General features: G+C 51.0%; 2 protein-coding genes across 8 annotated transcripts in view; one reads left to right on the top strand and one right to left on the bottom strand.

Moving 5' to 3' along the window:
* The first annotated feature begins 3,839 nt into the window (after window positions 1-3,839).
* PPP2R5C (protein phosphatase 2 regulatory subunit B'gamma) overlaps window positions 3,840-16,075 on the top strand; it is a 132,157-nt gene continuing 119,921 nt past the window's right edge. For 4 of the 7 annotated variants that reach the window (XM_079914251.1, XM_079914252.1, XM_079914245.1 and 1 more), the window contains exons 1-2: window positions 3,840-4,031; window positions 4,976-5,041. In XM_079914251.1, the coding sequence (XP_079770377.1) occupies window positions 3,996-4,031; window positions 4,976-5,041 (102 nt within the window). In that variant the 5' untranslated portion in view covers window positions 3,840-3,995. Of the gene's footprint in view, window positions 4,032-4,975; window positions 5,042-15,190; window positions 15,667-16,075 lie in introns of those variants that run through there. The other 3 variants (XM_079914253.1, XM_079914249.1, XM_079914255.1) reach the window with 2 other exon arrangements.
* LOC307181830 (ATP synthase subunit g, mitochondrial-like) lies at window positions 12,511-14,796 on the bottom strand (the record flags this gene model as incomplete). The annotated part of the gene is made up of 2 exons (XM_079912742.1): window positions 12,511-12,989; window positions 14,787-14,796. 2 exons carry the CDS (start codon window positions 14,794-14,796, stop codon window positions 12,610-12,612), a joined length of 390 nt encoding a protein of 129 aa, XP_079768868.1. The 3' UTR covers window positions 12,511-12,609.

Genomic DNA, 16,075 nt, shown 5'->3' with positions numbered 1-16,075 from the left:
TAGGGTGGGGAAGGCCTGAGGGGTAGCCTTGAAGTTACTGTCCAGTCCAGGCCATGGGCAGCCCTTGCCAGGAGAGGGGAGGAGCACAGGCTGGGAGCCTAGTGGGCAGAGTAGAGGGCCTGTAAGCACACCCCAGGCTGAGGGGGAGACAACACGCAAAGAGAGGCAGTGGGAGGTTGTACAACAGTCTGAGACCATGAGCCGAACCACAGAAGCAGGGGAATCAGTCTCCTCAACAAACACTAGAGCCTGGGAAACACAGAATGCCTGTGACGTGATCACTCCCCCAGGAAGCTCAGCTGAAAGCCCAAGTATGCGAGACCACCTCAAGGCCCAGAGAGCCCAGAGGGGCAAGGACATGAGAAACTCGGGCTGATGTCCAGAGAGCCGACAGAGGGAGCTCTGGGTCAGGGAGGCCAAAGCAGCAGCATGGCAGGCAGGACCAAGGCAGGGCCAGCCTCAGAGGAGATGGTGAGGGTGAGGCCCCTGCGTCACAGACGACTCTGAAGGTGAGAGAGTGGGAAGCACTCCTGAGGGTGAACGCACAAAGGGGCACCACGGCCGATTCCAGGTCGGAGCCATCTTCTCTCTGCCCTGCTTTTCTGCACCAGCCTACCCGCCCCCCGCCCCCCCGAGTGAGGCAGAAGGACTCTGCGGTCCTATGGCTGACGACTGCAGTGCAGCCAAACACCTAAGTCCTCTGGGACCTCTCTGAGCCTGAGAGAGACCTCAGGGGCACAAATGAAGCCATCCACTGTACAGAGAAGCCGGATGTGGGAAAAGCATTTCTAGGTTACCAGGGGCCATCTCAGAGAAGTGTTCCAGAAGGGCCGGGGGTGTCTGAAGAAAAGGGGTTCTGTGGAGTATGGGCAGTGTCTTTATGAATGCGGCAGGTGGGGCATCTCAGGAGAGGTAACCTTCAGGCACACGTGCACACACTCACCACACACATGCACAAATGCTGAGTAGGAACGTGTGCGCAGCATCTCTACGGCCCTTTGACAGCCTACTTCGAATCCCTTCTTTTGAGAGCAGGAGCTGCATCTGCCTTTAGTGTTCCTGTAAACGCCACAGCAGCCAGGACACTGCACGGTCCCCCGGGTCCCCCGTGAACATTCTATAACTAACTGTTGGCTAACACTGGCTATGGGATGGCCCTCTCTAATGTGGACAAACGAAAACCAGTTCAGTGGCCATTAAGGAACACATGTGCCAGGTGATGGTGTTGATTCCAATTTCTCTGGTAGCTGCGGCGTCAAGGTCATCGGGTAGTAACTAGGCAGCTTTTCTGGTATCTTGTCCTATACTTTCCCTCAAACTCAAACCGACCTGATAAATACGTACCCTGACATGCACGGACACTCTGAGTGTCAGATCTGCATCTCCATTTGCCAACTAAGACACCCCTGCTGGCATGTTGCAGATGCAACTCAAACTCAACATGTCCCCAAACTGAAATCACATTCCCTCAAAAGCCTGCTTTCCACTCGTGGCCCTTCCTCGTCACGATGTTGCCCAAACTACAAACTCGAGCATCAGCCTTTTATCCTTGATTCTGGCTCTCCCACCTGAGCAAGTCGGCCTCCAGTGTATTTCTGATCCTTCCTCCTGTTATTGCCACAGAGATGCCTCGCTGGCAGGCATCTGGACCATAATTAGATCCTGGTTGTTCCCCTCCCCCAACATTCCTGCCACAGTGTCTTCTAAAGCACAATGCGCAAGTCACTCCCCAGCTTAGTTGCCTCCAGTGACCCCGAACCAGAGGCGAAAACAAAGTCCAATTTCTCGCCAAGGAGTACGAGTCTTAATCGGAAGTCTTCGCTCCTTCACTCTCAACTCCGGCCATAACAGAATACTCCTGTGTTCTTTCACGCTTATGAGCCAGACCACTCTCACTCCAGACCTTGTAGACTTGTCATGTCGCACGTCACGCCTCGCGATTGCTGACTTTCTTGTTTCCACCCCAAGGACGTGGAGTGCTTGAGGACAAGGGTCGTGCCTTGTCTCCCCACAGAATCCCTTGCACTGGGCTTTGCACACAGTGGGCATCCAACAAATGTTTGTTGAATGAATGGATACTGGTGGCATAAACTTGTCTCAGGGAAGCCCCTGAGCCCCCTTAGAGCTCCATGGTCATAAACTAATAGTTTCAGAATTATCCTTTTTGATACAGACTTATACTGGGTTTATTAAATTGTCAGCATATATTTTATTTTAAAAATGAGATGTTTGGCTTCCCTGGTGGCGCAGTGGTTGAGAGTCCGCCTGCCGATGCAGGGGACGCGGGTTGGTGCCCCGGTCCGGGAAGATCCCACATGCCGCGGAGCGGCTGGGCCGGTGAGCCACGGCCGCTGGGCCTGCGCGTCCGGAGCCTGTGCTCCGCAACGGGAGAGGCCACAGCAGTGAGGGGCCCGCGTACCGCAAAAAAAAAAAAAAAAGAAATGTTATTAACTAGAGGCATTGCTCTACCCCCCCGCCCCCCACTATTTTTCACTATTTGTTTTGGAGAAACTATTAACCCACTTAAAAGACTAATCAAAAACCGTTTCTTCTGCACAAACAGCTGTTTGAGCCTGTGCAGTTTACCTGAGGATATTCTTCTAAAAGCACACATTCAGACACCTGCAGGCACAACTCACTTTCAGGACCTCACGCGACACTACTCACTTTAGATCTTTTTTTTCTTCTTTTAGCTTTCCCATGGCAGAGCCACACAGAATAATCAAACTGCTTTGCCTGGCGCCTTTTAGGAGTGAAAACTGGGGCCTAAGAGAACACAGTGGTTTCTAAGTGCCCAATAAGACTCAGCACCTAATCATCACAGGTGAGACACCAATGCTTCCCGCATGTGAAATCCGCTCACTGTTGGGAGCCTTAACACCTAATGTATTTCTGCACTAGACAGACTGTGGAAGTAGTGTATCCAACAGTTAGCCTTCTTTCCTTGGAAAACTCATCTCCCCAGAGCTATGAGCGAGGCGAAGGAAATCACGTGACTCCTGGTCATGATGCAGAGGTTTCCTCACATGGTTTATAATCAAACCAAAATAAAGAAGAAAATAAAATCCCATTGGCGAAGCTGGAGCCTGATCTGCGGGGCGGGGCCAACAAGGAGGAGGCGGGCCTCGGAGGGCGGGCTGGACATCGGGGGCGGGGCCGACGGAGGAGTAGGCGGGGCAGCCTCAGTAGGTAGGGCCTAGCGGGAGCCCGTGAAATCGCCGCTCGCGTGGCTGACTGGCCTCTTCAGCCGCTACCGGGCACTTTCGAGCTCGGCAAGCGCCGCGGCGGCGAGGGTACGAGGCCAGAGGTCGGCGTTCGCACCCCGCCGGCTGCAGAAGTTGTAGCCATCCGTTTCAAACGTGCCTGTTCCACGCCTCACTTGCCCCCTGCTCTCTCCGTCCCGAACCTCCACAGCGGTCCCCGGTCTGTCGCCTCAGTTTGCAGCTCCAGGTTCCCTCCCCCAACTCGGCTCGGCTCACCCAGCCGCCACCGCCCCCGCCGCTCCACCTGAGACCGACTCCAGCCGGAGCGCGGCGGGGGACATCGAGGCCGCGCAGGGGCGGGGATACAGGAGAGCGTTAGGGCACGTGAGGGTGCCTCGGCCAATGGCGGGGTGTCTGGAGGGCGGTGGGGCGGGGCCGGCGCGGGGGCGGTGCGGGCGGTGCAGGAGGTGCAGGGGCGGGACCGCGGACTAGGGGCGGGGCGCGGCAGAGGGCTGGGGAGCGAAGGGGGAGGGGGAGAGGAGGGCCGGGCCGGGCCGGGCTGGGCCGGGGGAGGGGCGGAGAGACGCCGCCGCCGCCGCCGCCGCCGCCGCCGCCGCCGCCGCCGCCGCCGCCGCCGCCGCGAGCCTGGGAAAGGAGAACCGTGAGCGAGCGAACGATTCAGTCCCCGGGCGGCGGCGGCGGCGGCGGCCGGGGAGGCGCGACGGCCGGGGCGGGGGAGCTGCTGCTGCGGGGGGCAGGTGGCGGGAGCGGCGGCGGTGGTCCGCACCAGCCATGCCGAATAAAAACAAGAAGGAGAAAGTGAGTCAGGTACCGCGCCGCTGGACTGGCCGGGCGGGGAGGGCAAGGAACCGCGCGGAGGGCGGCGGGGAACTGCCCGGGAGCGGGGCCCGGCGGGGCTCAGGGGTGCTGCGAGAGCGGGGGCGCTCTCTGCCCCCTCCCGGGGTGGGGGCCGGGGGCGGCGGGTCGCGCCGGGGCCGCGGAGCCCAGGCCGGGACGGGGGTCCTGATGGCCCTGGTGGCGGCCAAGGTGGGGGGCGGCGTGGGTGCCCGCCTCGGGGCAGCGCGCGCGGTGGGCGTGAGGGGGCAGGTGGGGCCGCGCAGGTGGTTGACCCAGCCTCGCAGACGCCTGGGCAGGGGCTCCAGGGGTGAGGGTGCAGGCGCCTATCAGGGACCCCCGGCCGGGGAGATGGGCAGCGAACGGACTCCGCTTAAGGCTTAGGAAGAATCGTCTGCCTTCCGGAGGGACGCTCTGGGGCTCTGAAATACTATTATTATCCTGGGTGGCGGCGGCGGCGATGCATGTGAGTGTGCTGCGTTTGCATTTGCCGGGGGGGGGGGGGGGGGGGGGTATGTTTTTGCTTCAGGTGGAGCTCTGTAGCGTTTCAGAATCACCCCAGAAATCCTCGCTCGCAGGGTTTAGGGTGGGAAGGAAAAAAAGGGATGTGGTGTGGATCTTTCAAGATGCTGAGAGCGCTGTATAAATGTGGGTTTACCTGTTTCTGCTTAAAGTTGTCAGTGCCACATAATGCAGACGAAGAAAACAAGGAGAATCTGAATTTGGGTGGGTGGGTGTCGCATCACGATATTGTATCTCTAAACCATACGATGTAGAATTTCTTGATGGTATTGATTAAAACTATCAAAAGTCATTGTTAAATTGTATAACTATTTGTAAAACTGCATTTTGGTTTATCTGATGTTTAGCAGTCTAAAAATTGAGAAGCTTAATTGATTCTGCTTTATGTTTCCCAGGAATCGCCAAAAGCAGGGAAAAGTGGAAAAAGTTCAAAAGAAGGACAAGACATAATAGAATCAGAGGTAACTATTCTTAAATATTCACTTTACATTTTTTCATGAACACCTTTTAACTTAGGGTAGAAAAAATGAGGGTGAGAAAACCTAGGGTCTTCTAAAATGTTTCCCTGTATGAGATTTTTTTCTAGTGTCTTTCATAATCCTCCATTTTAGTTATTTGGGTTTGTATTATTCGCCTTTGGGGAAATATAAATGTTTTAATGAAAGTTGTGCGTATCTGTGCTGCTAGTATTTTTAAGTTCATCCCCCACCCCCCAAATCTCAAATCTAGCAGCCCTCCTGTGGAGACTGGTTTCAGGGGCTCTCTCATACTGGAGTTGTTCAAGTTCCTATTAGTTTTCCCATCCTCCCTCTTCCTTTACAAGGGGCCGGATCTGTCTCTCAGCAGCTCAGCCTCTTTCTCCTGTCACCCTTGCTTTCCTGGATGCAGTCTCTGCTGCTCGTGCCCTGTGCTTTTCTCTGTTGATGTCTGTTCCCCTTAGCCTCTTTCCCCAACAATGTTGGTATATTTTGGCTTATCTAGTTTTGCTATTTTTGTGCAATCTTCTATCATCTTCCACATTTTTTTCTTTGTAGTGGCCAATTCTGACCACTTTTGCTTCTTGCCTTTGGGCTCATTGAGGAAACAGCTGGGATGCTCCATGAGGATTGTGTCTACCTGGTGGGATTGGGCTTTGATAGCATTTGCAGAGCCAGCACTTGGCTTTGCCTTTTCTTCCTTGTGACTAGTTGTTGAACTGGAGGACCTTGGGCTACGGGTCTAGGAGCTGCATGGACCCAGGCAGAGCTAATAGGCCCTTTTGAATCACTGGTAGCAGAGAAGCTGCTTAATTTGGTGTCATAGTTCTCCAGAGCTGGATTGTTGAAGTCCTTCCTCTTATCACAGATGACAGTAATTTACAAGTGTCAGACCCTTTCCTATAAGCCAAATTAGAGTAGAGTTCAGTTCTGTCTGGCAGATAAGACCATTATCTGCAGTAGCCTTTTTTTCTTTTTTTTTTTTTTAAGCCCCAGGTTATCTTTTCCTTATCATTTGGTACATTCTAAGCCTCCCTCCTCTTCAGGAGGTGGTTTATTCCAGCAAATCTGTTGCCCTCCCCAAAGCAAAAAACAGAAATCCGAAAGGTTCCTTAATTATCAATATTTTTGTGCCAGTCTTTCCCTGCCCTTTCTTTATAGCAGGCAGTCAAGCTTTACTGTGGCATTCTTGCATTTGACTTGATTACTTCCCTGTCACTCTTTTGACTAAATTGATTTAAATGAAATTTAGTTGCTGCTCAAGGGTGTATGCCTTTCCTTTTCCCTTTTTTGGTTTATTGATCTTGCATTAAAACTGCTTAGACTTCCTAGTGCTCCCCCGAACCTTTCTTGCTCACATACCTGTCTCTCACTGTTCGTGTCACACACACAAAAATCAGCGTGTATGTTTCATTTATTCCTGTTTTAGTGGAAAGAACCTGGCTGTAAGGATGGGAAAATGTTAAGTTTGAATCTGAAGAAAACCTCTCAGTAACTCAAAGATACCAAAGCCAATGATAAGTAAAATGTGTGTTTAAGGTGGATTGGGTTCTTAGATGGTCAGTTGCTTAAGATTCTTGAGGTGTGGGCTGCAGTGCCTTGAGTGTGATGCCCCACTTGTCTTTTTGTATCTTTTCTAGCGCTACTGTCTAAGAGCTGGAGCTACAGAGCTTGAAATTACCACTGAAAAATACTGAAATGTTGGGCCCTTCACTACTTCCTCCTCAGGATCCCAGAGGCAACATATTAACACGACAGTTGGCAGATCACTGAGTATATTTTGCAGGCGCACAAATTGAGGCACTTCCGTTCCTTTGAACTTGGAGTTGACCATTGCTTTTCCATTGTCTCTCTCACTTCAGTGTTCCTCTCTGTTCTTCATTTCTAGTCCCACCCCCTTACCAAGTGTGATGGACTCACGCAGGTGAATTAGACCATTACACACACTCGCTTCCTCTCCTGTCTGCTGATACTACTCTGAACTCGAATATTTTCACCTGAACCGTTCACATAGGTCTGCAGTTCCCACGCTGCTTTTCAAACCTTTCTGATGTCGCGTCACCTTCACAGTCAGCGTTGGTTCAGGTTACCCTGTGGACACCCCTCTGTTAGGACAGTTAGCACATCCAGGGCTGCCCAGCCCGAAAGGTGCAGAGTAGGTGCTCATCCGGGGCAGAGAAGTAATCCCAACAGAGAAAACGTTAAAGAACTTGGCCTGCGGTTGACTTAAATAATACACCCCTTCAAATGTGGGGAAGGTCCTTACACAGAAGTCCTGGCCGGTGGTAATCTGGCCTCAAGGAAAACAAAGGAGCAGGTGGCTAACATTGCAGACCACTTTGTGGTTAGAACAGGGGGACATTTGATGGCATGGGTTTTTAGCAAGAAGTCCTGCAGTAAAGGATAGAGTGCTTCAGCCAGGGGCTTAGTGAATAAAATGCTGACTCCTGATGGCCATAAACGATGGCACCTAACTTCTGTGGCCCTGTTTCCTCTTCCCTAAAACGACTTGGTGAGTTTCAGGTTTGGCCATTTTTAAGTTTATGGGATAGATTAGGCGTGACCTCTCTTGAAAGTTTTCCCTGCAAGATATCTGGCAGGATATGTCTTCCCATGTAACAGAATACCATTAAGAGTCGTAACTGCTGCTGCACAACTTTTGTCTTTTGGTAGAAACTTCTATTCCTTGAACGATGTGTATTGGAACATCTTTCTTTGCTTTTTTTCTCTTTCCAATAGAATGTCTAATGTTTGACTTGCTTATCCATACGTGTCCTGGGAATCTGTTTCCGCCCAGTACATCCTGCTGGTTTATTTCATAAGACACTTTTAAGGAGTGAGGATGCAAATGGGCTCACAGGTAACTTGACCTTGGAAAACTGTGGAGATGGACAGAGGGAACTCATCTTTGAGCAGCTGTTCTCGGTACAACACTCAAGTCTGTAGAAACATAGCTAGGCTCGTTGGATGCACACTTAGAATCCTAGTAAATTGCTCAGAGAGTCCTAAAGTCCATTTTAGGGGATCAGACCATGCAGCCGTGGGTTTTGATACCGTTATTTTAATTTGTGTACTGTGTCCAAAGTTACGTTTTAAAAAGTGTTCGCGCTTTTTGTAAAGTGATTCGTTGTAAGCACATTAAAGGTCGTTGTGTGTTGTTCTCCAGTTGTGTATCTTACTTATCCTGCTTCAGCTCAGTTTTGTTTGAAAGTCTCTACAGCAACTCTTATGTAATATCTGTTGCTGAAAGGAAAGCTGAACAATCCTCTCTCCAACTTGTTAGCTTATTTTGACCCCTTCCACCTTTAGTGATAACTTTGCTTTCTCTTTATGACCTATCCGTTTACATTCCCCTGGCCCCTTGCCCCCAGGGTTCCGGAGACAGGGAGCCAAGTCTTGCTGGGGTCTCATCGGTGTTGGTGGTGGAGTTGTGTCTTAGAAATTTAAACTGAAATTTTAGAAATATTTACGAATTCATCTAGTAATAACAGTAACACCCGTTACATGTTAATGGGAATAACGTTTTTATGAAAGACACCTTTCCATGAAACATTTTTTGACTCTCCAGTCATGTGACTCTGTAGCAGGCGTTTTAAGCTGAGTGAGTTGGAGGAGGACGAGGAAGTGGTTGTGTTGCTGTGTGGGTTTTCTGGGGAGGCGGCCGTGACTGTCCCCTCCCGAGAAGAGAGTCCCCGACTCCTGTCCCCAAACACCAAGAGCCTCTGTCTGGAGGCTGAATTCTGAGCTCAGGCTCTCACTGGGGGCCTCCCATGCCGCTTTTTCCATCGTTCTCTTCCCGACTTTTTCCAGTACAACCCTGAACTGGACTCCAGTGAAACACAGAGAGGACTCAAAGGAATAGTACTTTAAGAACTTTTGTGGTGGGACTTCCCTGGTGGTCCAGTGGTTCACTCTGCACTTCCACTGTGGGGGGTACAGGTTCGATCCTTGGTCGGGGAACTAATCCCACATGCCACGCAGCCAAAAAAAAAAAAACTTTTTTGAAATTCTTACGTAATTATTTTATAGGAAATGGGAGTTCCCTGCTTTTAATTGCCATTCTTCGAATCAGTCCGCATCATATTTGCTTAGAGCCACGGTGTTCAGGAAGGATGGCTCTGCAGAGAGGACAGTCCGCTGCTGACTGGAAGGACTTGGGGTCCGGAGGTGCCGTGAGCTCACTGTCCTCGGGGGAGTGAGGCTTCCCTGAGCCGCCCCCTCTTTGGCGCCCACTCCTGCCCTGCGCTACAAGCTGGACGCTTGATAGGCCCTGAGTGTCTCCCACAGGTGACACCGCTGCCCTTGAGCGGCAGCCCACCCTCAGCACCATGGCCAGGTGTTCCCTGTGGGGCTGCCCTGTGGTCCTGTGCATGTTCCCCAGCATCCGTGGTCAGCCCCACTGGATGCCAGTAGCTCCCCGTCCCCCCCAGTGGTGACAACCAAAAGTGCCTCTCGACGTTGCCCAGTGTCTCCAGAAGGGCAAAATGGCCCCGTGTTGCAACCACTGCTCTAGAAAGATCCCTCCACAGAGCATGTGCATTTGCTTGCAAATCATGCCTGGCACGTGTTCGTGAGAAGAGCAGTGCTGCTGAAACAAAAGGGACATCAAAATTCATGAGGGTCCCAAAGAGCTCTGATCTAGGTGGGCTGTAGCTTTCAGGTGTTTTTCATATTAGAAACTAAAATTGAAAAATTTTAAATATGCATTAATTCATCTAATAACACACCCATTACATGTTAACATAAATAGAGTCTTTTTTTATTTTTTCGGTACGCGCTCACTGCTGCGGCCTCTCCCGTCGCGGAGCACAGGCTCCGGACGCACAGGCCCAGCGGCCATGGCTCACGGGCCCAGCCGCTCCGCGGCATGTGGGATCCTCCCGGACCGGGGCAAGAACCCGCGTCCCCTGCATTGGCAGGCGGACTCTCAACCACTGCGCCACCAGGGAAGCCCTAGAGTCTTTTTATGAGAAAACTATTCACAAAAGTTCACGGAAAAAATGGCATTGCTCTATATTTTTGCAAATCTCTTTAATGTCTGGCTTAATAAAAGACAGCTGGCCTCTCAAGTCTGCGCCTGCATTCAGTCTGTTCTGATACCACATCTCTGGTAGCCTGTGAAAAATCAACATAACAAAGGTTATAAAGGCAAAGCGTGTCTTGGTGTTATCATAAAAATAGTAGATCCCAGAAGGGGCCTAAGGGACCCCACTTTGAGAACTGTTGTAGAATACTTTTTCCCATCCTCTTTCTTGCTTATCTGAATCTTTCATCTTTTTAGCTCCAACTCAAGTTCATTTTTTCTAAAATTTAAAGGCAGGTTTTTCTCACCATCTTGGAGCGTATTTTTTCCATATTTTCAGTTTGAATAGCAGTCATTTGCTGCACCAACTATTTATTATGTATAGTGCCTTGGACAACTTTTATTTCCCTGTGAGAGAGAGAGAAAGGTTTGTTTTGAGCGTCTCTCGTCCTGTGCAAGCACTGGTAAGATAAAGAGTATGCTATTGTCCTTACTCGTGAAGCACTGTTTTCTGTTACTTGTGAAGTGTCACATCTGTTGAGCTTGGACATTCAGGAGACTTGGGAGTAACTTGCCCGCCCCCGCAGTCAGTCACACGTGCAGCCGCTGAATAGATGGGACAAGATGGAGCACATTCTTGTAAAGAGGCACCTGGAGCTTTGAGTGTGGAACTCAGATGTCTGAAAGCATCTAAGCAAACACAGGATCGCCATTAAATTGTGGAGTTCCTGAGTGCGTGTTGGATGTGGCGTGTGTGTAGCAGGTAAGCTGGCAGATAAGATCAGTCAGCATCCCTGTCCCTCTTAAATAAAAGCTCCGTTACATGATGTGTAATTCTAGAAAGAGTCCTTCAAGCGACTTACGTGAAATCATGTAAACTGTTCCAGTTCGTGGAAGCAGCTCCGAGCGAATGCAAGCCTTGAGCCCTGCCCCACAGTGGTGGCGAGGTTTCCACCTGCGTGTGGGGAGCTGGGAGAGTCAGTCTGCACCAGCATGTCATGGGGACATTTTCCTAAGTCACAGGGAAAATTCCTCTGACAGATCGCAACTCGAGAAAGTCTTCAGTGTTTCCTTGAATGTTGGGCACCTGCCCAGGTCAGGGAGTGATGCCATCTGGTTTGGCCCAGCATTTTGGTAACAGCCTTGCGTCTTGCTGTCAGTCTGTCATGTGGAGCGGAGACTCCCCGGGCCGTGCTTCTCCCTCAGGTTTGAGAACAGCTGATGCTGGGAAGGGCTGCTTCCCAAACGCCGGCGACAGTGTCATCTTCGTCTTCTCCACCTGGGGGAGTGAGAGAACCGGCCTAGAAATTTAACTCTCCAAGGGTGGGAGGAAGAAAATCTTTGTTAGTTGGAAGACTGTGCGTTTTCCTTTATCATAAGTGTTTTTTAAACATGAACTTGAGGATGGCTCTAAAGGGGCGTTAGCTCCAACCTAAAGCTGGTTTTGCGCAGTGGGTACCTGGTGGCTCTGAAGTGCTGGACCTGTGCTATCCAAGAGGTTAGTTAGCCTTTAGCCACACGTGGCTGTCTAAGTTAATGAAAAATACATTAGATTGAGAAATTCAGTTCCTTGGTCACACTAGCCACATTTCAAGTGCCCAGTGGCCACACGTGGCCAATGGCTTCCCTGCTGGACAGTAGATAGGGAGCATTTCCCACTTCACAGAAAGTTCTACTGGACAGAGCTGCCTTAGACCCTAGCAGTAGCTTCCAAAATAACTCTAATGTGAGCGCACTGAACTTAACTTTGTTAACTATCGCTCTTCTTAATATGAAATATCAAATTTAAGATTTAATTTAAGAGAAAAGACATAAATTGGCAAAAGAGAAGGAAATGGGTAAAATAGGGGAAAGAAACAGGTGAGAAGGGGCTTTGGTGGTGAGGTGGGAAGGAGGCCCTGCTTACCACTTGGTCCAGGACCCGCCTACGTTCTAAAGACCCCACCGGAAACACAGAGGAGGCCACGCCAGTCCCCACAGGAGTGGACCCAGAGAGGCCCCAGGGAGACAGCCACCTTGTCTGCTTCTCGTCTTCATCTTTCTTTTTAGACATCTATCTTTACGGCGGCGGTGGGGTGCGGGGGTCAGAACACACATGGTTTAAAAAAGACAGTAGTGCGAAGTCTGTACTTTCCCATTTCACTTGATCCACTCTGAGCCCTGCATCACAGAGCAAACCTCTCTGGACTGTTCTGGTTTGCTCCGGATCGCACCGGAAGCAGTACGGTGTGGTCAGAGGGAGAGGATGGGCTCTGTAGTGGGAGGGAACATTCTCTCTCCCAGAGTCATCTTCCTCCCTTCATCTGGCCTTTCTCCTTCTCCCTCCCTCCCTCCCTCCCTCCCTTCCTTCCTTCCTTCCTTTCTTTCTTTCCTCCCTCCCTCCCTGACTTCATTCCCTCCCTCCTTCCTTCCTTCCTTTTTTTTTTTTTTGACACATTGCCTTATTTTATTCAAAAAACAGTCTGCTCATACATGGTCCAAGAACACCGAAATAATAAAGCAAATATAATCACATGTGAAAGATTGGTCTTCAAACATCATAGCCAATGATGCCACACATGCCTGTGATCTCTCCGGCATGAAACCACGTCCACACCTCAGTGGCCACCAAACCATTCAGCAGAGCTTCCTTAACTGTGAGCTGTTTGAAGCTACCGGTTTGAGCACCACTGACAATTTTTTTCAAGCTCTGAATAGCTGTAGGGATCTCAGCAGGGGTTGGAGGGACCAGCTCAACCTTGGCATAGTGCCAAAGTATGGCCAATTGAGGCTTCAAGTAAGTCACAGCAGTGTCAATCTGCGCTGGGGCCTTCTCCGTGAGGTTATGGACAAACTGGGCTGTGGTTCTAGGACAGAAAGTCCGTCGCCCCGACTGGCCGGTTGAATGGTCATTCTCTTTCACATTGCAGGCTTCCCTTCAGTAGATTCACTCACTCATAGTCATCCAGCAGGTACGTTCTGAGGTCCTACTATGTGCTGAGCGCCATCGCAGGTGCTGGGGATTCAGCACGGGACACAGCAGGGCCCCTGCCCTCAAGCAGTTTGCTTTCGGTGAGTGCTGTGTGCACTCGTGTTTCCAACTTCTCCACATCCTCCGTAACACTTGTTTTCCTTTTTCTCTTTTTTTTTAAATTATAGCCACCCTAGTGGGTGTGAAGTGTTATGCCATCGTGGTTTTCATTTGCATGTTGCCTAATGGCTAAAGATCTTGAGCATCTTTTCATGTGCTTATTGGCCATTTGTATATCTTCAGAGAAACGTCTGTTCAAGTTCTTTGCCAGGTTTTTTTTTCCCCGGATGCACTGGGTCTTTGGTGCTGCGCACGGGCTTTCTCTAGTTGTGGCAAGTGGGGGCTACACTTCGTTGCAGTGCATGGGCTTCTCATTGCAGTGGCTTCTCTTGTTGCGGAGCATGGGCTCTAGGCGCGCGGGCTTCAGTAGTTGTGGCCCGCCGGCTCTAGAGCGCAGGCTCAGTAGTTGTGGCACACAGGCTTAGTTGCTCCACGGCATGTGGGATCTTCCCGCACCAGGGCTCAAACCTGTGTACCCTGCATTGGCAGGCGGATTCTTAACCACTGCGCCACCAGGAAAGCCCCCTTTGCCAGTTTTTTAAATGGGTGTTTGTCTTTCTGTTGTTGGAGTTCTTAACGCAGGCATACCTTGTTTTATTGCACTTCACTTTGTTGTACTTTGCAGATACTGTTGTTTTTATAAATTGAAGGTTTGTGACAACCCTGTGCTGTCAGATGATGGTTGGCATTTTTTAGCAATAAAGTATTTTTAATTAAGGTGTGTACATTGTTTTAGACGTAATGCTATTGCACACTTAATAGACTACAGTATAGTGTAAACATGACTTTTATATGCCCTAGGAAACCAAATGCTTCACGTGACTGCTTCATTGTGATGTTTGCTTTATTGCCGTGGTCTGGAGCAGGACTTGGAATTCCTCCAGTATCTCTGATATTGCCCGTACATTCTGGGTACTAGACCCTTATTACAAAAGTCACAGATATTTTCTCCCATTCCATGGATTGTCTTTTCACTTTCTTAATAAAAAGTGTCTTTGTGTGTGTGTGTGTGTGTGTGTGTGTGTGTGTGTGTGTGTCTTTGATGCACAAAAGTTTTAAATTTGTATTAAGTCCAATTTATGTTTTTTCTTTTGTTGCTTGTGGTTCTGGCGTTATATCTAAGAACCGACTGTCAAATCCAAGGTCATGAAGATTTACCTCTGTATTCTCTTAAGAGTTTTATGGTTTTAGCTCTTAAATTTAGGTCGTGAATATGACTGGTCATTGATCTGTTTTGAGTTAATTTTTGTTTATAATTTTTGTTTATGTGTGAGGTAGGGATTCCCCCCCCATTTCATTCTTTTGCACGTGGTTACCCAGCTGTCCCAGCGTCATTGGTTGAAGAGACTGTTCTTTTCCCACTGAGTGGTCTTGGCTCTTAATTCTGTTCCATCCATCTATGTGCATGTCTGTCCTTACGCCAGTACCACACTGCTTTGATGGAAAGGCGTGCCGCTATGGGGTTTCAGCTACTGGTTAGTGTGATACAGATAAAGCAGCCGTGGAGGGAGCGGGAGATGCGTTGAGTTCCGACTCCTCGCCTCGTTCGTGTGGAATCGCCACCCGGGCGCCGCAGCCCCTTCACAGTTGGGCTTATTTCTAGTTGTTTTCCCTGCCACATCGGTGACTCGTCCCACCATCCGCCATCTGCGGGAGCCCGGGTTCCCAGAGACAACCCCCGCCCACGCGCCTCCGCTTCCGGGTCTTGACTTCCTGTCTAGACAACCAGAAAAGCCTTCTTGTGGGCCCTTCGGCTTCCACACCTGAGCCTGAGGGCCTTTTAAAAAGGGAAAGCTTTTTGTGTCATCGCCCAGCCCGAACGCTCTCCATGGCTTCCAGCTCTTTCAGATAAAGGGGGGGGGGGGGGGCTCCTTAGACTGGGCGCCTGGGGCCGCGTCGGCCTCGGCCTCGCGCCGGCTGCACGCCGGCTCTCAGTGCCGCGCACGCGCGCACGCACGCACACGCACGCACGCACACGCACATACACACGTGCGCGCGCGCGCACACCCACACGTAGAGCTCCTCCCCTTCGGGTCTTCGCACGTCCTCAGAGCAACCCTCAGACCTCGCAGGCGCCTCAGCTACGGGTCCCTGTGCGGGGGCGTCCCCTCGGGGTTGGCAGAGGGACGGAGTTACAGCCGAGGGGGCCAGGAGCGACGCCTGGGCAGCGGGGAGGGCCTCGCCAGGACCTGAGCGTGGAGAGCGGGCCGCCAGGCCCAGCCCGAGCAGGGAGGTGGTGACCGCGGTTGCGGGAGTTTGGAGACAGCCCTTAAGCTGGAGGGGGTGATGGAGCCAGGTTTTCTTTGCTAGACACTCACTCTGCCCGTCCCGTCCCGAGGAGAGCGCTCTGGAGGGAGGCCAGAGGGAGAGGCGGCAGGTGTTCGGGTAACTGTGTTGTCCCGGACGTTGGAAGCCTTACCTCAGCGTGCGCCCTGTGGTGGCTGTCGATACCCCTGGCCTCGGTCTGCTCCGTGTATTGGCCGGATCACCCAGTCCTAGTGCAAAAAGCTCCGTTCGGTAAGACGCACAGTCCACTCTCCTGTCTGGGTAGGAGCAGCGGTGTTGTTTTTGCTCATGTCTGTACCCAGCTGTTTGTCACGGTCATTATGTGCATGGCACTGGGTTCGGCATTACAGGAGAATAAAAAGGAAACGGACTTTAGTGTGCAGGACGTGTGTGTCTGTAACAACATTGGAAACGAGTACGTCTCCTAGGAGGGGCTGTTTGAGACTGTGGAGTAACCGCTAGGGCTTTCTGGGGGCATCTAGAGAAAGCTGTGCAGGATGGTTTTAACTTGGGGAATTCCGTGGAGCAGGAGAGTTATGGACGGTGTTTGTAAGGAAGAAAGACCCATGCTTTCATGATTAGGTGGAAAGAACGACAGACATCGTGGTCAGAGCCCAAGGAAGCACATTTCGAGGAAGGA

The sequence above is a fragment of the Stenella coeruleoalba genome (genome assembly GCF_951394435.1).
Source record: "Stenella coeruleoalba genome assembly, chromosome: 2".
NCBI lineage: Eukaryota > Metazoa > Chordata > Mammalia > Artiodactyla > Delphinidae > Stenella > Stenella coeruleoalba.
Note: the sequence above shows the minus strand (reverse complement) of the source record. Positions and strands in the feature narration are given on the sequence as shown.